Below are 20,757 nucleotides of genomic sequence, written 5' to 3' on the forward strand. Positions count from 1 at the left end.
GCCACCGCGTGGATGATGAGGAGCCATGACATCAATGACTCCCCAATGGCCACAGCCACGCACCCGGTCTGGAGCAGGAAGCCAAGGGGGGAAGCGCACCAGTGCCCCGTCCCGCCCCGCCCCTTCTTTAGGCTTCTTTCTAGGGCAGCTCCTGTCCCCGGGCCCCTCCCGGCCACCGGGACTCGCTGGCCTGGCCCAGGGCACTGCGGACAGGCTGCAGGCCCTGACTCCCTTCGCTGCCAACAGCCCACGTAACCCAGTACGGCTGCTCCCCCAGTCACGTGACGGGGCCTACGGGTGCCCGGATGCGGAAGCAGGTCGGTGCAGTCGCTGCCGTTTGGGGACCCGCCCCCGGCCGGGCTGGAGGCGCCGCCGGGACACGCGGAGCTGGGCAGGTCGGGCTGCGCTGCCCCAGTGTCTGCCCAGGGGTGTTTCCCCTCCTCTTCGTGCCCCGCCTGGGCTGTGAGGGGTGGCCTGCCCCGCGGGTGTGCGTTGCCATGGGGACGGGGGCATAGGCGGGTGCTGGGCCTGGGCTTGGGGCCGGAGCCGGGGGGGTTGCAGCGCCCCGTGCCCGGCTCCCATGCGTGGTCGCGCTGCTGCCCGGCTCGCTCCGTGTCCCGCTCCCACAGCTGGAGGCAGCAGCGCTTTGTTCCTCGTGAAGGACTGGGCTGCAGGGCAGAGGCCCCGTCCTGGTCTGGGGCAGCGTAGGCAGATTTCCAGGTGGTTCCAACCAGCCCTCTGGGTCTCCTTGGCCCGGGGCGTTGAGGATAGCTTGGGCTCTGTTGCTTCAGGGTCTCGGGGATGAATATTTGAGCTGCAAACTGCCGAGGAGTCTTTGGTTCTTTAGAATCAAGTTAGCGAATCTAGGTTTTTATTTTCTGAGATGACAGAAAACCGTTGTTTCTATGAAAGTTCTGTTTTGGATCAAATTGTAGAGAAGTCAGGCTGGAAGGCCAGAGGTCATCTATCCCAGGGTTTCTCAACTGGTGGGACACGAAGGTCCTCTAGGAGGGACTTGGGCTGTGGCAACATGCTTCAATCTGCTGCTGTAAGATCTTACGCCCCCCCCCCATCCGCTCTTTGGCTGGTCTCTGGGGGGCCACCGTCCCCCTGCTTATTGACTGGTGGGACCAGGATTTTTTCACCTTACGTAGGTGGGGTGCACCCATCTAAGTAATGGTCACCACTGTGTGGAGCCAAAGGGTGAAATACAACCAATTTTTTGTTGGGACAACTAAGGAAAAAGCAGGATAGGAGTAATATGGGGGCTAAAGGGTCAAATGTGAAAGGGCTTCAGAGGGGGGACACTGAGCAGAGTCCCCTGGGCCATACCTACCAGTCCTCAAAGGCATCCAAGGAGCTGGTTGACTCTGCCTGGAAACGTGAAGGGATGAATGAGAGGAAAGTGGCCCTGCAGTCCCCGGGCCAGGCACTCTCCTGGCCAGAGCCTCCTTCCTGGTTATGTACAGGGCCCACTTGGCCAGGGCCAAGGAGGTTGACCAGGAGGTCCCTGGACTTGGGGCTGTGAATGGGGTACCCAAAAATAAAAAGGTGAGGGATGAAGTTCGTCCAGACCCTCGGGAGGAGGAGGTGGTGGAGGTGTGTAGGGGCTGCAGCCTGGCGCATTTGAGTGTTATGTGTGCCAGCGTCTCCCTCTGCCTGCTGAAGGGACAGTTCAACTCCCCGCCTCAGGCATGGTGATTCCTATCCAAGCCAAATACCACTTTCCTTTTTTACCTTGGGAGTTTAGTTAGTTGCCATTTGTGTGAACAGAGAAATGGTTGAGTCCAGTCAGGACTCTTAAAGATCCTAACTGAATCTCTTGACATGACATCTGAACATGTTGCAGATGAAGCAGTGCTGCAGTGTAACTCAGAAAGAAGCGAAGCGATACACAAAATGTTATCATTAACTTGTTTGGTCATGGCTGACATTAAGAGCCATGTACCAGGCTCTGGAAAAGTAGTTCTCAACCATTTAGACACACGGCACCACTCAGAAAATGCCAGCTCTCAGTTTTCACTCATTTTTTGACAACTGAAAAATAATAGAGCTATTCTTCCATTGCAAAGAACTAAGAAAGACCACAGTAGGGCAGCATGTTTTTAACACTGCCTTCCTACATGAAGTCTCTGGGTTTATCTTGTGAAACATGTTTGCAAACCTAATGGTGTTAATATGATGTGGCTCCCTGTGGTACCCTTGAAAGGATCTCAAGGCTGATAAAGTTCAGCTTGGAAGAGAGTGAGTTGCAAAGGTGAAGATCCTTCAGGAAGAAAACATCCTGTCTCCAGTTTTAAGTAAAAACAGCAAGAAGCAAAAAAAATCTGTTTGTAGTGTTCATTTAAAATACTTGACCAGAATGTAGTCCAATGTGATAAACTGGTGTGTGAGCCTATGCCTATAGGAATAAAGCGGTGCCCTCTGCTGGGTAGAAATGCCACTGCTGTAATAATACAATTATTTCATAGTTCATATTGCAGGAAGTTATGTTTTTGATGTATTGGACCAGAGTTCTGGCTCAGTAGTGTTTTTGCATGCAGCGCAGTGTTACGGAAGAAGTGTTTGGTAGTCAAGAATTTGTTAGAAGCATGTGGGTTGTGGAGTGCCAGTGGATTACTGGTGAAACTCAACCCTCTATGGTTTCATCCTTGAAATATAGGGGATCTAGTCTCACAGAACATCACCACAGACCATGTATAAGAGTTTTAATAAGGAAAGGTTTGAATTTTTCCTTTCTCTACTAGGGAGACAAGATGCCATCCACACTCTTAACTTGGAGCAGCTGAGGAGGCCTGTTGTTCAGGATGAGAACCAACAAGGTCTACAAGCTTGTCATACACAAGAAGGGCTTCGGGGGCAGTGGTCAGTATCTACTGAACCAAATGTGTTATAGGAGCTGCTAGTTATATATTTATTGCAAGTCTACAATAATATTGCTCAGGTGAAGGTAAAGCTGCTTTCCATTTATGCTGATATTTCAAACAAAATGGTAGACAAAAAACCTTGATGTAATCTGAGGAGTTACAAAGCAAAAGGTGAAAGGTCCTTTTGTAGCAGAATATAAATTAAAGTCCGTTAGTTTCAGACAGTGAAAGGATTGTCTTCTGTAAAATAAGCTGATTATATTCCAACTCTTCTGCTTTCGTTTAATAATTTTTGTTCATTTTCACCATCCTGGTTTAGCCACAGATCGGCCAGAGAGAGAACAGTGACATAATATTACTGCTGAGTGTGAAAGTGTGTGGGCTTAGGGTGTGTATGACTTTTTGGCAGGAGCAAGGAGCTGTGTCAGTTGGTGGATTTTGTTGTTGTTGCATGTGAATAGATTTTAATTTTTCTAAGAATTTCCTAGTGGCCAGATAGTGTTTTGATGTTTCCAAGAAAATTCTGACCAGACCTCTCTCTGTCCTCCCTTGATAAATCAAATTAAGAAAACAGTTTAATGAATGTGCTTTTTGGAGACTTGGCTGTTAAGTTGTCCAGGTTCTGGGTTTTGGTTTCCACTGTCACATTGGGTTCAAAATCATAATATATTAATTAAGCTATTTTAACCAATCATTTAAAATTTCCTGCCTTTCTGCCAAAGGAGAGAAACAAGGAACATGAAAATTCAGGATACTTATCTGATGTATTTTTTCTCTTAAGAAATATTTGACAATGCTGTGATCTGAAAGAATGAAAGGGTGTCTGATCCCAAAATTGTGTCATTTCAGTCTGGCCAGAGTAGCTATAGAAAATAAACAATAATTTAGCAGAAATTAATGTAGTGCTGTCCAATATACTTAAATATATAAGGACTTGTGGTTATTTTATATCTGTTCGTTGCAGACTGGTTCAGTGATTTGCTGTGCTTATCTTTCAGATGATGAACTGATGGTGAACCCCAAAGTGTTTCTTCAGATCAAACTGGGAGATGTGGTGGAGATTGCACACCCCAATGATGAGTACAGGTAAACCTTTTTCCAGCTAATATCAGACCAGCCAAGGGGAGCAAGAGCACCCAGAAGATTAACTTTTGTATCCCTTTTGTGTGTAATGACCAGTGTTGCCAAGACTCTTTATAATATGTGGAATTGGGCTTGTTTTTTGTTTTTTTTTAAAGTTGCTTTAATTTTTTAAGAGTCGCGGGGTGATAAGCATCTCCACTCCCCTCTCTTTGAAATGGGTTGACCTTGTTTTGGGCTTGTTTTTAAAGGCAGTGCTGCTTTTTTTCTCATGAGACTTGGCAACATTGGTAATGACTTATAGATCAAAGTTCCTGTGGGTATTTATAATTTGGACAAGCACAGGGGTACTGTTTCCTGTCTGGAAGAAAACAAAGCAGTGACTTGATCAGGAGTGACTTAATTTTGGACCATTTCAGAAAGTGATCAAATGAAATTCAGTAAGAACAAGTGCAACATCCTGCACTAAAGGAAGGAACAGCCATGTGCACAAATATAGATTGGGGAATGACTGGCTAGGCTGTAGTGTGGCACTAAAGGACTGGGAATTATAGTGGACCAATGGTGCTCAATCTCCTGGCCACACAGACCAGATGAGTGGCATGGTGCTGATCCCCAGGGCTCCATGCAACTGCACTCCAGGATCAGGGCTCCATGCCATCCTCACATGTCACAGTGGCATGCTTTCTGGCCCATGGGGTTCCTAACCATCTAGAAATGTGGCAGCAGGGGAGCAGTACTACCAGTCCCCACTGCCAAATTTCTTGACCTGGGGAGACCCATGGGGAGCCCCACAGGCCAGATGACTCAGCACCAAGGCCTGTATCTGGCTCGTGGGCTGGGCTTTGAGCATCCCTGCAGTGGACTGTAAGCTGAATATGAGCGAACAGTATGCTTTTATTGCAAAAAAGAAAAAAAACCAGTAGCATACTGGACTGTGTAACAGGAACATCACTTGCAAGTCAAGGGATATAATTCTTCTACTCTATTCAGTACTGATGAGGCATCATCTGGAGTACTGTGTCATTTTGGCCACCACACTTCAAGAAAGATGTGGACAAATTGGAAGGAGCACGGTGGAGACCAACAAAAATGATTAGAAGTCTAGGAAATACAAATTATGTGAAAAGGTTTGAAGAACTGGGATTAGTTAGACTGGAGAAGAGAAGACTGAGGGATAATTTGATAACAGTTTTCAAACACCTGAAGGGTGGCTATAAAAAGGATGGTTATAGACTATTCTATGGCTACAGAGGACAGAACAAGAAGTAACAGTTTTAAATTACAGCAAGGGAAATTTAGGTTGGATATTAGGAAGCACTTTTTCACTGTGATGGTGGTTAAGCATTGGAACAGTTTATCTGGAGTCGTTATGGAATCTGTTAGAAGAGTGGCTTAGACCAGGGGTGTCAGGCTCATCCGACCCCACTGGCTGGATGAGCATCACTGGGCTGATCTCCAGGATCCAGCCCATGGGCCCTATGTTTAACATTACTGGCTTAGGCAAATGCTTGTCTGGCATGGTTTAGACAGGGAAGATCCTGCCTTGAGCCTGGGTTTTAAGTAGATGACCTCCTTAGGTTCCTCAGTGCTACTTTTCTATGATTGTGTGATCAACTGGCCTTTCCTGAAATCTGGACTGTTTCACATATATTTGGTTCTGCAGTTTGCCAGCTGTACCCAGTAAGGATCACAGCTGAACATGAAATAGCTTCCAGGCCTTTATATTCTTCATGTAGCTGCTGTTACCTTGCATCTGTTTTCTACTTCTGTGAGAGATGAGGAATAGGTCTGTATAATAATATTTAGCTTGTATAGAGTAGAAAGCAAGGGTGATGAGGTTGAAGAGTGGGGATGGCTGGTTGTTTTCTCTTTGAAATTGAGTACCATTTTGACTAGTTAGCATAGTAAATGCTGTACCTTATCCCCTGCACAGTGCTCCTACAGTGGCTTTGTTGTGGTGGAGAGTTTCAGATGTTTTCAATGAGAGCAAGTTAGGCAGCTGTTTCCCCATATTCATCTCTTTACTTTGTCTCACTCTTATATTGAAGCCCCCTGCTGCTGCAAGTGAAGTCTTTAAAGGAAGATTTGCAGAAAGGTAAGGCTTTAGACCTCAATGTTCTCTATATTAAAGTAATAAAGAAAGATTCTGTCATTGGGGCTATAGTAGGGGATGGATTAAATAAAGGTAAAAAATGACAGGTATTTTAACTTCACAAAAAGATCAGTGCTTTGTCTATAGAGGAGTAGAAAGGTGATGTTTCTCACTGTAAAAAAACATGTTTTCTAGTTGAAAAGTGGATATTACTTTGGAAAAAGAATAGCCAATTTAAAGCGGCCTGTTGTCTTGATAATGCAGGCAAACAATTTAAAGAAATTATCTCCTGTTGTCTATAATGTTTTCTATCTGTTTTCTCGACGGTGGTTTTCTCCATCTGTTCTTGTTGCCGGCCTCTGAAAGTCTAAAGAAAATTATCTTTTTATTCTAGCTTTTAACTGTCCCTGAAGATAAGAGCCTGAATCTTATTCAGAACATTATTGAGAGATGTTGATGCTAGCTTTCTAGGCTTTGTATCCCATGGTAGCCCTACATTAAGTCCCTTTTATATTTTGGCACTTTGTATTGGGAAATAGGATGAGGCCAACTTAGACTATTTTGGGCCCTGCCTTTCTCTAATCCTCCTTCTTTCCTTCTCTATGGTAGAAACTATAAGTGTGGATCAGACTGTTGCTCAGGTATTCCGACTGAGACCATATCAGGATGTCCATGTGAATGTTGTTGACCCGAAGGTGTGTACATGATCGAAGCTTCAGTAATAGTTATTTCTGTCTGCCTCGCTTCACAGTACAAATGGGAATTTTGGTGCCTCCATGTTTATTCTGGCATCAAAATAGAAATATTTGTTTAAAAAAAAAAGGCATTTTCATTTGTGCTTCAAGTCAGCACTGTGGCTAGTGAGAAAAGGCAGGGTCTTCAAATCTTTACTCTGAAGTTTGCTAAATTATGTAATATGCCAGCCTGTCATTTTCAATTGTACAAGCCATGTGAGTTTCCCTAGAGATTTTATAACAAGAGGGAAGGCTTATGAGAGCATTTTTTATCTTTTAAGACCTTTATAAAGACTTTCTATGTAACATTTGACCAAGACTAGAACATGGTAAGGCATCTCTACACATGCTCCGGGGTTGGGGAAGGGAGGTGCTTTATTTAGATCGGCTTTCAGGAGCTGCTCTAATTAAAGCACCTGCAGTATCTCATGTATTCAGTGTCCTGCTCTTAAAAATGGTGGTGGGGGGCGCTTTAACTGAAGATTGTTCAATGAGCTTTAGTTGAAGCACCCCCATTTTCATTCTGGAGCGTGGGAACGCTGACACCATGACACCAAAGCTGCTAATTAGCACATTCCAGCAGGCTTGATTAATCAAGTCTGCTCTGTTGTGTGCTAATTAGCATGTTGCAAAGCAGGTGTCATGCACAAATATGGGTGCCCATAGAAGGTAATGCACTGTAAATGCACATCAGTACATGGTTTCTTCATCTCTGTTTTGCAGGATGTGACCCTTGACCTGGTGGAGCTTACCTTTAAGGATCAGTACATTGGGCGTGGGGATATGTGGCGACTGAAGAAGAGCTTGGTAAAGCCTATACTTGTTCTAATGTATGGGTTGGCGAAAGTATTTTGCCTTTTCTTACTATTAAGGAACATGTAATATTAGTTAATATGCAAATGGACAGAACTACAGAGACTGGGTGAAAAGGCTAAGGCTGGGCTTGTAAGCAGTCTGTTTCTTTGCCTTGTGACTTGACATGGAGCTGTATGTAAGAATGTTGCAGTTATGAGTTAAGTTTTTCCTTGTCTTTTTCTGGAAATAATACTTATTGTAATGGAGCTCTGATTACCTGCACTCTTAAGTGCCACTCATCACATTGTGTATTCTTTTGATTGAACATTTAGGAGAGATTGAATCTGAGTACATGTCATGTAAAAATCTACTAAAATAACTTTGCTTCATGATATTACCACTTGTTGGACATCTGCCTCAAATTCTCCCATTTCAGAATCTCAAGAGTGTGGCAAACTGTAGACCAGACAAATTATCTGCCTTTCCCCTCGCTCACTTGATCTCTTCTCTTGTTATTAAACTATTTCCAGTGGCCTTCCCAAGCTCTAGGAGGATTTTCTGGAGGTTTAAATGTTAATTGTAAACATGTAAAATGCTCTCCATCCTTTTAGGAGAATGGTGTAGGGGCAGTATATTCTGATGACTGTATCCTGCAGGTCATTCTGGTTGCTTTGAGTGATTTTTTTTTTTTTTTTTTTTTTTTCCTTTTTCCTGACCTCTGAAATTCTCTTGTAGGTCAGCACATGTGCCTACATCACTCAAAAGGTGGAATTTGCTGGGATACGGTGAGTATTGCACTGTTCTGATTTATTCCTTGTATCTGTGTATGGAAGCACTTATATGTGCAGAGAGATCTCACTTAACAAATAACTGTAAAAAGAAATGCTTTGGGGATTTTTATACCTAGGATTTTAACACTTACAGCTATCAGTCAATGTGAAAATGTCAAGGGAGAACTCTCCTGCCTCTAGCTTTTGAACTCAGTTACAGTACACTTCACTGATCTAATATCACCAGCATTAATACAGCTAAGTGAGCTCAACACACCCAATGTGAGAACAGAAGGAAAGTAAATTGTATGGACTCTTCTCTGAATAATCTTGAGTATGTGTTTTGTCTCTTGCAAATGCAGTTATGGGATGTATCAATAGAAGCATTATGTGCAAACCAAGGGAGGTGATGGTGCCTCTGTACTTGGCACTGATTAGGTCTCATGTAGAGTACTGAATGCTGTTTTGGCTCCCACATTTCAAAAAAGGACATGGAGAACTTAAGGTACAGAGTCAGATGATAAAGGGCTTGGAAAACAAGTCATATGAGGAGAAGCTAAAGGAGTTAGGCATGTTCAGTTTGTGGAAAAGAGGCTTAATAAGGGGATATGATAACACTTTTTTCAAATATTTGAAGGGAAAGCATCATATATTTAACAACCTTTTATAATAGCAGGACATTGACTGCTGTGGTTCCTTTGCTTTACCTGTGGCAGTCTAAGGTGTTACATCTTGTGTTATCAGGGTTGAGGGTAGTCTCATGTAGAGTATATTATGGCTGCATGGGATGGTTTGGATAGGGTTAATTCTGCCTCAGGCAGAGGTTGAATTAGATGACCTCTGGATGTCCCTTCCAGCCCTGCATCTCTCTGATTTCTATGGTTCCCCTTCACTGTCGGAGCACCTCAAGTATCCTTTTTGTCATGGAGCGGGCCCTAGGAGCGGCCGTGATCTCCCTAGCGCCCCCTACCGTGCCAAGTTAACTGTTTAGCACCCTCAGTCTTGCCCGCCACATCTTGGTGTTATATATCTTTTAAGGGAGGCTGCCTTACTGTTCCCTATGACACAGTACTCTGCTCGTCCTGACCCCTATCCTATGAGGGGTGACCCGGTGCGCCTCAACCTTATGGGCTATGCGTGCCTCCAACCTCCCCTTTAGCACACCCCAAGCCTCGCAGATGTACCAGATGTTGACTGGTCAGTTTACTCTCTGCGACCTGACTGGTGCTTTTGGGCTTGCCACGCAACTGGCACCTCCCGCAGGCGCTCTGGCCTTGTCACTCGACCGGTGTCCTGCCTAATGCCCCTGGGCTTGTCACGCAACCAGCGCCCTTACTGGCGCTCCCAAACTTGTCATGCAACTCGCGCCCTTTTACCAGTTCCCCTGTATTCACTAGCCCACTCAGGCCGGCTCACTATGCTTGCTTCTTTAAGTTTCTCGCTAAGCTCGCCCCTCTGGGCTTGTCTATACACTCACCCTGCTGGGCTTCCCAATAAGTTTGCCCCTGCTGGGGCTTCTCCCAGATAGATAGTTCCCCACTAGGGTCTGTCTCACCATGGTCACCGCGGGTCCCCCCCCCCCCCCATAGGGTTTGTCTCCACGCTCCCCTCGTTTTCGCCCCGACTGGGCTTCTCCACAGTCACCATGCGCTTCCCCACGGGGTGCTACCCTGCTGGGGTTTTGTCACTCACCTCCTGCAGTAAGTTCCCCTCACGGGGGTCTCGTGCCCTCTCTAGGGCCTGTCCTGCACTCCTCGCCTGCACTGGGGCCTCGTAAAATACCGCCCCGCAGGGCCGGGGTCACCAGGAACCCCCACACTCTTGGGTAGCTCCCCTGAAACTATCCCGCTAGCCACCCCCACTGGGGTTGGGACACCCCAAAACACAGTGCTCTCTATCTCGCTGATTATCCCAATAGCCACCCCTACTGGGGTTGGGGTCAGGCCACCCCAAAACGCAGCGCGCTCTACCACGCTAATTATCCCGATAGCCACCCCTACCGGGGTTGGGGTCAGGCCACCCCAAAACGCAGCGCGCTCTACCACGCTAATTATCCCGATAGCCACCCCTACCGGGGTTGGGGTCAGGCCACCCCAAAACGCAGCGCTCCTTACCGCGCTGGGAGCACCCCCACCTTACTGGGGAGCTCCTAATGAGCCCGCCTCCTTCCCCTACAGCCTCACCCGGTCCTCTGGTGTAATGATAACAAACTAGCAACATAAAGCCCTGAGCCAACCGGCTACAACCCAAAAGAAGCCGCCCGGCTATAACCTAAACCGTGCGCCTCCTAGGCGCTCCCTCACCTCTCTGCCAGGGTTCTCTTCACCCCCTCTCATCATTATATGAACGCTGGAGCGCTCTGGCTGCTCTGCTTAACTCTGGTCCACTCAGCTCTGCTCTGCGGCAGCAGAGCTCCTGCTCCTTGGGCTGCCAGAGGGGAACTAAGTCTGGTCTTGGCCTGTCTGGTTATAAAGGCCAAGCCCTGCCCCCTCCTGGTCAGCTGACCCAATCCATCGCCCTGGCAACCGCCAGTTGTGCTGCCCTATTGACAGACAGCTAAGCCCGTATCGCCATTACTAGTAGCGAGCACCCTAGTGCGCCGCTACACTTTTCCTCCCAGTTTGCTTTCCTGATCACCTGCCTCTTTACTTCATATGTTAGAGCCAAACTTGCCAGCAACAAGAGAATGCTCCTTCCTCTGGAGACTGTTACTGCTGTTTTTGTATAATCAAGTGCTATTGGTTTAAGCTTTCTTTTGGGATTGAGTATGCTGCTTTCTTGACATGGGCCTGTAGAACCCAAAGCATGGTTGGCCTGGGAAGTCCTTTTAAGATGGATTACTATTCAAAATCAGTCTCTGATGGATGAGGGAAATGAGGACATGGTCTAGTTGGGCATCAGTCGTGCTCATTACATAACTGCACCTGTGTCTGAAATGGTCTCGATTGCTTTCTGCTTAAAGAGAGCCATAATACATAGTATTTATCATAATTATACTGTGATCTTTTACCAGGGTTGAATTTTCATTGGGTCTCTGTGTGTCCTAATTTTTGTATGATAATAGCACACACAGTCTTGAGCTGGGATTTACAAGGAATGAATTGTGCCTGATAAAAGCATAAACCTGTTTTTAGGCATTCTGAGAAGCATGTAACAGATATTAAAACTCCACATTTAAGATGTCTCCTGTTATTGGGTGACTGAATCCAATCAAAGTGGTGAGAATTAGAGATAGGACAAATCCACATGTTGGCTTTGGTGAATACCACATGGTTAGTTGCTGGTACTTACTGACAGCTAAATACTATTGTGGCAAGGGGTTTAGTAAGAGGATACAAAACAAGAACTTCTTAGGTTGATGTTGATGTTGTAGCAGGACTAGTAGGGAGAGCAATTCAGTGGGAAGCATTTTGGCACTGGGGCCCTGTGGTGGCTATTCTAAAATATTTTTGATGTAGACAAATTTTTACTGAAATGCATTTCTGTGGCTGTACTTCTGTCCTACTAGGATGCAGTGTTTGTTTTGTCTCCAGCTAGGACACACAAGGTTCAATTTTCTGATTTCCATAATCACTTTCTTTAAAACAGGTTATTTTTGTGTTTGAATTGATTTGTTTGTAGGGCACAGGCTGGTGAGCTGTGGGTTAAAAGTGAGAAGGTCACATGTGGGTACATCAGTGAGGATACACGGGTAAGATCTTTATAAAGTCTCTCTCTTTGTTTTGGCTTTTTCTCTCTTCAGGGCCTCTGAATCAAGGGTGTCCCATCATTGCACCTTTGGTAACCCTATGGCAAACAGCATTGGTGTTTAACACCATTAACGAGTTACTGTATGATATTAGGATCTTCTATATTTGATCCTCCCTGATGTTTGGCAGGTCCTTTGGCCAGGACTCTTGTGGTTAAAAAGTTTTCGTTCCCTAGTTTTGTGTTTTCATCTGAAGGAAATAATAATGTGAAAGATGAAATACAAACTTAGAAGAAAACATAGGCTATTGTGCTATCCTGTACATTGATAGATCCTTCAATTCCATGTTCATGTCTTGATCATTTTGATTATTGCTTGTGTGCAGGTTAATGGAAACTCTTCTAGATGGCAATGAATGTTGTAGAGAACAGTAGCCAGTTCCAGAAAGCAAATAGTTAGCACTGGCAATGAACTGGGTTGAAGGGTCTTAAAATTTGTACAGGTTTTTGAAATACAGGAACCTTTGAGAAGAAAGTGCCACAATCCAGTAAGCACAGTTTTAGGTAACTTTACAGTCAGCTGTGGTGTTAGGGAGTGTTAGGAGGTTACTGTTTGGGATCTGAAACCATTTCCTTGTAGAAAATAACTTAAAGATTTCTCCAAGTGGGCACATACTGATAATACCACCTTTCACCTCATTGCAGGTGGTGTTCCGCTCAACTTCAGCCATGGTTTATATCTTTATCCAGATGAGCTGTGAAATGTGGGATTTTGACATCTATGGTATGTAGGTAACTTTTCCTTTCCCTGTATTAGAGGCTGTGGTTGTGCAAAGCTTTTGTTTTCTCTCTGGGTATGGTTCAGATATCTGTCCTTGTGTCTGACACAGCACTGGCTTTGTACTGGACTAGCCAAAGCACTGTTCCTTCTTGGAGTCTCAGCTCCAGTTTGCCACCACAGTGTTGAACTTCAGGCCTTTAGCTCTTTTTGGGTGGAATTCCTAGGGTTTCTTACTCTGGGGCCAAGACTGTTTCAGCAGAACAAATAATTGTTCAGACCCTCTGGGGTTTCTTTTTGAGAGCCTGTCTTTGCAGTTGGTTAAAGTGATTCAAAAACAGCTTCTTGAAAATAAGGTCCTAGTTGCTCTTTCATCCACAAGTGTAAAGCCCATGGTGTAAAACAAGAAGGGCGTCCTACCTGCAGAAGCCCTGACTCAAATTTAATTTCTCTGTCCATAGCTAAGGCTACTTATGTAGTTCAGGGATGTCAAAGATCTGGCATATAGAGTCGCGTCATCCAGTACCTGGTGCTGTCTGGGATCCCCCCTGCATGCTGGATCCCATGCCTGTAATGCCCATTCTGACTAGTCCAAGACTGTGTGCTACACAAAGCATGCATTCTGGCCAGCCCGAGGTAGGTGCTGCATGCAACACAGGTCCTGGAGCGGGTGCTGTGTGTGATGTAGTCCTGGATTGGTCAGAGCAAGTGTTGGATCCAACATGCAGCGGGGGGCAATGTGCTCCATTGGTTCCCCATGTGCCAGATCTGGTGCCTGCTCTAACTGGTCTGAAACCTGCACTGCATGTGGTGCCTGCCCTGGATTGGTTGGAGTGGGTGGCATATGCGGTGTGTATCCCAGTCTGGCCAGAGTAGGCACTACGGGCAGTGGATCTGGCATGCAGTTGGGGGCAGGGGGTATCTGTGGACCCAGTCTGGCCTGTAGACTGGTCCCATACACTCAGCTGGCCTGTAGAGCCAGGTGAGTTTGACATACTTGATGTAGCTAATTCACATGTCTGAATTGGGAGAAACAGCCTAGGCTGTTTATTGATTATGGTACATTCTCCATGGCTGTGAATCTTTCCAGCTTATTTTCAATAACAGACCCTGGGCAATGTTGCTTAGCTCTCTCTAAATCTCCCTCTTTTCTAGGGTCTTTGGTCCCCTTTGACCATCCTTTGAAACTTAGCCTTTGAAAGGGAATCCCACTCTGGCCTAGATGGACCCAGTCAGGATTATCTTAACTGTTTTGAAGCTGTGTACTTGAGCTGCCTTATATACATCATTGTTCCATCTTTCTGGCTGAGTTCTTTAACTGCTCTTTTACAGCCTCCTTGAGTAGGTACATGCATATGGGCAGCCACACAGAACAGAAAAGGGAAACATTCATGCATCTTCTATGTGAAGAAGATACAACAGAGAATTTCCTAGTTTGTTATAAATAGGAATCCTGGTTTTCTTTCTCTAAAAATTGCAAATTCACTGATCAACTCCCCCAATTCATGTATTTCCATGATTAAAATGAAATATCTCTCTCTCCCTCCCTCTCTCTCTCTCTCTCTCTCTGTGCTCAACTAATACGTAATGTTTTACTGGTATCAGCTGAACACAACGTTTTATTGCTATAGTTACAATTTTAAAACAATTTGAAAACCTATCAGTGCCTTAATCATTATAAAATAAATTTGAAATACCTATATATTTTGGCGTTTGAGGGGTTTGTTTTTTTTTGATCATGGGAAATCAGACCTCCCCTGCCCCCTTCATTCACCAGGATGTGGGTTCAGGTGCAGCTGTGTCTGTCCCATTTCCGCCCCCCCCCTCCCCCCTCCAGTTTTGTGTTGCTGAGCAGCCATGATATTCTGATGCCCTGCTCTTGCCCATGGTGTTGCCCCTCACTCTGAAGCCACAGCCCCCTGAGCCTTGCCAGTACCTCTTGCTCCCAAGCTACAGCCCACTGGCCCTGCTAGTGCCCCTCACTTCCAGCCTACAACCTCCCCCCAACTTCTTGTGCCCCTCACTTCTAACCCGCTGCCCCCAGTCCTTGGGCCTTAGCCCTGCAGTGTATGAAGAAGAGGGTGGGAAAAGGGGCGGTGTGGGTATAGGCCATGTGTTGTGAGGAGGGAGCACAGGCAACTTGATTGTGGGTGGGCATGTGCCCGTCCCCCCAGATTTCTGTGCGTGTGACAGGGTGTGGGGCTGTAGCCGGGCTGGACCAGCTCTGAGCAGGAACTGCCTCCACTGCCCAGGCTGGGACCCAGCATGGGAGGGAGTGCTGCACCGCTATGGCTGCCAAGGTGAGGTGCAGCAGCAGCAACACGGGAGTTGTGGCCCCTGCTGCTGCTGGGTGGGCAAGGGGCACCCGACCTTGGCGGCCTTAGTAGTGAAGTGCTCCCTCCCATGCTCGGTTCCCACTGCTGGGCTGTGGAGGCAGCTTCTTCCTGGAGCTGGTCCAGCCAGACTGTAGCCCCATTCTCCACATCCTGCTCGGGGGCTATTTGCCCACCCCCTGCATCCCGATGCATGGTCTGTGTCCCTCCACCCCATAGACTTATGTAGTGGGAGCTTCTCTCCACTGCTGCCTGGCTGCTACACGTTTGTATGTGCGTGCACACACATGCACATGGTGCCCCCTGTGTCCTGCTCTCCCTAGCCCCAAGCAGACCCTTGCAGCCTGGCATTCTGCCAGCCTGCAAGGGGGAACCCACAGGTTCCTGGGTTTTTCTCCCTTTAAAGGAGAAAATATGCATTTTTCTCCTTTAAAAGAAGAAATCCACGTTTTTCCATGGCAAACGGAGAACCTGAATTCCTGGTCATAATTACATTGTAGAGATATGAAGTTAGGGGTCAAATGTCCTTGACACGAAAGCTGTACCTTATGTTCATTCCTGTAAAACTTGTCCTGCTTTTTTTTCCATTTTTCATGTTCTTTGCTTTGGTAATATCATAAGTGACTCTCAACAGCGAGAAGATAGGCTTCAGTTCTAAAAAAAATCATTGTGCTGGCACTGTTAGGGTCAGGTTACTAGGAACCGTATGGGTGTATCAGAGAAATAAGCACAGATGTTTGATGCTTTTTTGTTGCTGCTGTCTTTGTAGGGGACCTGTACTTTGAGAAAGCTGTAAATGGTTTCCTTTCTGATCTCTTCACCAAATGGAAGGTATTGTTGCTGTTCTGAATAGATTCTGCTTCAAAGTGAACAAGTCACCCCTTTTGTTTGCCTGTTATGCAGTATAACTTACCGCATGCAGTCAGTATCTATCTTCTGGTACTGTACTCTGAAGAAAAGAGGTAGGAGCCACAACATGAATGTGGACATTTAAAGGCCAGTCTGTAAAACATTACATTTTTTTACACATTTGCAGAAAAATCTATTCTAATTTCCAGTGCCTGCAATTCACTTAGCTGCAGAGCTTCAAAAACAAGAGCCTCAGTACCAAAAGTTTCAGTATAAACGTGAACATTTTAGCAACCCTCAATGGGGGTGAGTGTGAAATAGACAAAATCGAGTGGGAGGAGATATAGGGCATCAAGAGCTCTGAATCACAAACCTAAACTCCATGCAGCTTTACTGGTAACATTGGTCTACTTGGTTTTAATTGGGACTGGAGAAGAGGAGTTCAAGGGAACTCTGGGTAGCTCTGTTTTTCTTCACTTAGTCCTTTACTTGAGCCTATATTTTTCTTCCCAAGGAACCCTGGAAGAATGTGGCCAAGGAATTCTGCACAGCTCACCAGTTCCATTCCCAGTCTCTACAGAGTAATGCAAAATACTCCTCTTACATATTCCTGTTAGCCAGACAAGGTTATTTAGATAGATGTGATATCTTTTATTAGATCAGCTATATCTGTTAGCCTGATACTGTTCAGTTTAGCATGGCAGAGTCCTACAAGCTCCAGGGAGTATAGTCTGCAGGTGCATTGGTGCTTGTTTTCCTTTTTTTCAGGGAAATCTTTGCTCTTTTGGGAATGTGCAGCTCCTGTTTATATGCTGAAAACTATATGGGTCAGGAGTTAGAACTGTCTTGCTTTTACTCATTTCCTTCCATTCTTATTGGACAGGAGAAGAACTGCAGCCATGAAGTGACAGTGGTTCTATTTTCTAGAACTTTATATGATGCAAAATCAATAGGTAAGATGGTACCACATTTTTTTAAATTTCTTCTCTATCTCGACTTTTGCTTTTAACTCAGGAGTCTCCAACCTTTTTGGATAGGAGATCACGTCCTTAATTAAAAAGCAACCCAACATCTACCCTGCGCTCTCCCCCACTCCCGCAGATCTGTCTGTGGGGTGGGAAGGGGAGGGAGGCACATCGAAGTGAAATGAGAAAAAATGATTTGGGAGCATGCCCCCTGCAGCTGGTAAGTCTGTGGGGGGGGAAGGGGGAGGGGCAGATCAAGACCCCAGTGGTGAGGGAGGGAGCGGGGAACAGGCACGGGCTGGGGGGAGTTGGGGCCCTGGTTGGGCCAAGGGTGGGAGAAACAGAGGCCTGGGAGAAAAGTGCCCCCCAGGCTTCTGTTTGTCCCCCAGCCCCTGCTCCTGCCTGTGCCCTGCTCCCTCCCTCACTGCTAGGGCCTCAGTCTGCACCCCCTGCACCACAGCAGTGAGTGAAGGAGAGGAGCTGGGGCAGGCCCTGCATAGCTGGGTCAGATTGCAGGACAGACCTGTGATTGGTTTGTCCATGGGGGGCACACACCCCTGGAGGGCTTGGGGGTGGGGAGAGCTTGTGCCCCTGGATCTGTGGGTGGGATAGGGTGGGCTGTTCAGCTATGCTGTGCTCGGGCCAGGCAGCGATGATGCTGGGAGTGGGGCTATGGGGCAGGGCTGCAGGCACCTGAAAATTTGCCGTAGTCCCCCAGCCCAGCGCTGCTGCTGCCACCCATCCCGAGCGCAACACAGCCCAACCAGTGCCAGGAAGAGCCTGGTGCAGCCTCCCAGCCCACAGTGGCAGCCCACCGTCCCCCACCATGCAGATCCTGGGCACTCGACACCCATGCCCTTGGGGGCGGGGGAGAGGAGGGGCAGGGGCAGGGCAGGGGGAAGGCTGTGCTAGGCTCTTCCCAGTGGGGGTTGGGCCTCACTGTGCTCAGGGTGGGTGGCGGCAATGAAGCTGGGAAGGAGTTGTGGGGGTTACAGCTAATTTTTGGGTGCCTGCAGGCCCTCCATAGCCCTGCTCTCAGCACCACTGCTGCCATTTCCAGCTTGAGCGCATCATGGCCCCAGTCTGCCCTGGCCCGCCCCACATGCAGATCTGGGGGGCACATCTCCCCCATACCCTCCTGGGGTACATGTCCACCTTCCCTGCACCTCCTGCACAAGCTGTTTGCTGCTCTGTCTTGTGTTCTGCCCCGGCTGTACAGGGCCTGCCCCTGCCCCAATCCCTCATGCACTGCTGCTGCATCTGCCCATACTGCCCTGCGTTTGAGGGGGGCACATGCCCCCCCATCAATGCTTGGCAGAGGGGGCAGCCATTGTGGGTTGGGTTTTGCACCATGAGCCCCACTGTAGCTGGCCCAGGAGTGGCTCAGCCTAGCATGCGTCCCACCCTGGGCTGAGCTTTGTCCCCTGGTGGTGGGCACACGTGGTGTCAAGCCGCTCCTGGCCAGCTGCATCGGGGCTTGGGGTGCAAAGCCCAGCCCACAATGGCAGCTGCCTCTGCCGCACACATTGGGTGGCACGTACCCCACAGGGCCTCTGCCGAGGTGCACTCAACAGCAGGAGCCCGCCACGACCATGGACAAGCTGCCCAGGCTCAATCTTCCTACCACCTGCCTGGCCGGGGTTCCGCTCACCTTATCCCTGCTCCTACCTCTGCTGTACTCAGTCTCTCACTGCGGGGGCCTCAATCTGATCCCTGCCCTTCCCTCCCCCACAGACTGACCTGCTGGGCTGGTGGGGGTGTGCACATGCATGTGCACACTCAGGGCCCCTTCCCACAGCCTGAGATCAACTCAGGAGGCTCCGCAATTGACCAGTTGGTGACCACTACTTTAACTGTTCCCTTCCTTCTTGGAAGCTTATCAGAATGGGTGGAATCTCAGTGGAGGCCTTGATTTCATTAATGGATGCTATGTTTTAGGGTTGATTAGAAGTATGTTATACAGGAAGCATTGGTGACCATGGGCATTTTGGGAAATACTTGCCTTCCTTCAGCCTCTGTAGTTTCAGAGAGCAGTCTAGGACCTGCACAGACCTGTGTATGCTTCTGTAGTTCTTATAAAGTCCTCACCATCCTGCAGAAATGGGTGGGAAGAGAGTTGTGTTGAGTGTTTTTCATAGTTAGCAGTTTACTTTATTATCCATAGCCTAATGCAAAGCTGTGTTTTTCCCTTAATGAGCTTGTTCTCTCTCCAAGATGTCCTGTGTCAAACACAGTGGGTGCATGATGATTCCTTGTGCAAATCCTTTAAGCAGTATTATATGTAAGGATATGGGTCAGTTGTCTCCATAGTCCTCAAACTCTTGTACAAGGATGCCCTGTGCCTTCATTTTAAAATGAAATTTAACATGATCAGGAAAATTTGTGTTGTTTTGTTTTTCCTCCAAGGTTTAGATTTACTCTGGAAATGGCTGCTTCTCAAGAAATGCTTTAGAATGAATGATCTTTACCCCCACTTTCATTTCCATTTCAGATGAGTTTCCTGAGATCCATCGTGCCTCAATTCGGCAGGATCATGAGGGAAGATTTTATGAAGACTTCTATAAGTATGTTAACTCTTACCCTTTACGGGATAGATGTGGCTTAGAATTCACATGGAACTCTCGTTAATTAGGACCCCTTTGGATAATATCAGGTTTCTTGCTAGAGTGTCTCAGAAGGACATGATCTTGGTATATCAAAAAGCATCTTTCCCTGAGCCTGGCCACTGACCACTTCTTCCCCAGCTCAGATGTGTTCATTTTTGCTGAATGCAGAGTTGTCACACTGCCACTTCTAGAAATTGTTTACGGACTTCAAAGATTACATGCTTTTTCTGTAGTTTTAAGACATAACATTTATGTAAGGCTTGGCCATCTCTTGAGGTTTTATGTTCTTACCTATGAGAGAATGTTGTAGAAATACTTATTTCCTCCTTCTGTAGCTTTTTTCTGCATTAACTGTGGGTTGTCAGTCCTTCCCTCTCACTTTTTATAGCTTCCTCTGAGAACCTGCATGATAACCTCCCTTTTGTGGTCCTCAAAATATGTTACTTTCAGGGTTGTGGTTCAGAATGAGAGACGAGAAGAGTGGACATCATTGCTTGTGACTATTAAAAAACTCTTCATCCAATATCCTGTACTGGTGCGGCTGGAGCAGGCAGGTAGGAGAGATCTTTTTTAATCTAAGTTGCTGAGTCTTTACGCTCAGCCTGGCAGTGTCTGGCTTCCTCTGCTGATGCTTGCCCCACAAATGATAGTTTTATGTCTTCTGGTTTCCTTCTGGTACTGTGTGGGGTGGCCTAAGAATCACAAGTCCTGACTATGTATTGGGCAGCATGGTGGGAATAGCTTCAAAAATTCCAGGAAATGCTCCTTGTTGGTGATTTGTCTTTATAACGATGATAAATTAAGTATTTTTTTCTCTTAAACTTTTGTCTAGAGGGCTTCCCTCCAGGTTACAATTCTACTTCAGCACAAGGGAACTACCTAGAGGCCATAAATCTTTCTTTCAATGGTGAGTAAGGAGAAATTAACTTGTCTCCCTTGCTTGCAGGAGAAACTTATTTGCATTTTCTTCTGAGTGAACTGGCATTAAAAACAAATGCTTTGAAGTTTGGCAGTTCTGAGTCTTGGGGCTTATATCAAAGCTTTGTCATCTTTATCCAGTTTATTTTCCTTCATCTAAGCATGCATCTATGTGATGTGAGCATTACATCAGAGTTTTCCAGCCACCATCATGCAGTGGCTCTTTGTGCTACCTGATTCAGTTACCTATTGTCTTTGGCATCTCCAGAGTTGGAAGAAA

The 20,757-nt window shown here is 46.7% G+C and overlaps 1 protein-coding gene across 11 annotated transcripts in view; it reads left to right on the forward strand.

Annotated features, from left to right (window-relative positions):
• The first annotated feature begins 273 nt into the window (after window positions 1-273).
• Window positions 274-20,757, forward strand: part of DEPDC5 (DEP domain containing 5, GATOR1 subcomplex subunit) — a 76,865-nt gene continuing 56,381 nt past the window's right edge. For 9 of the 11 annotated variants that reach the window (XM_090061826.1, XM_090061833.1, XM_090061830.1 and 6 more), the window contains exons 1-14: window positions 274-395; window positions 2,748-2,865; window positions 3,866-3,953; window positions 5,999-6,045; window positions 6,652-6,737; window positions 7,500-7,583; window positions 8,307-8,356; window positions 11,963-12,032; window positions 12,734-12,812; window positions 15,909-15,970; window positions 16,872-16,941; window positions 19,445-19,517; window positions 20,010-20,113; window positions 20,392-20,466. In XM_090061826.1, the coding sequence (XP_089917952.1) occupies window positions 2,808-2,865; window positions 3,866-3,953; window positions 5,999-6,045; window positions 6,652-6,737; window positions 7,500-7,583; window positions 8,307-8,356; window positions 11,963-12,032; window positions 12,734-12,812; window positions 15,909-15,970; window positions 16,872-16,941; window positions 19,445-19,517; window positions 20,010-20,113; window positions 20,392-20,466 (946 nt within the window). In that variant the 5' untranslated portion in view covers window positions 274-395; window positions 2,748-2,807. Of the gene's footprint in view, window positions 396-466; window positions 486-2,747; window positions 2,866-3,865; window positions 3,954-5,998; window positions 6,046-6,651; window positions 6,738-7,499; window positions 7,584-8,306; window positions 8,357-11,962; window positions 12,033-12,733; window positions 12,813-15,908; window positions 15,971-16,871; window positions 16,942-19,444; window positions 19,518-20,009; window positions 20,114-20,391; window positions 20,467-20,757 lie in introns of those variants that run through there. The other 2 variants (XM_090061827.1, XM_090061828.1) reach the window with 2 other exon arrangements.

The sequence above is a fragment of the Crocodylus siamensis genome, chromosome 9 (assembly GCF_052110815.1).
Source record: "Crocodylus siamensis isolate JL-2025a chromosome 9, ASM5211081v1, whole genome shotgun sequence".
Classification (NCBI taxonomy): Eukaryota; Metazoa; Chordata; order Crocodylia; family Crocodylidae; genus Crocodylus; species Crocodylus siamensis.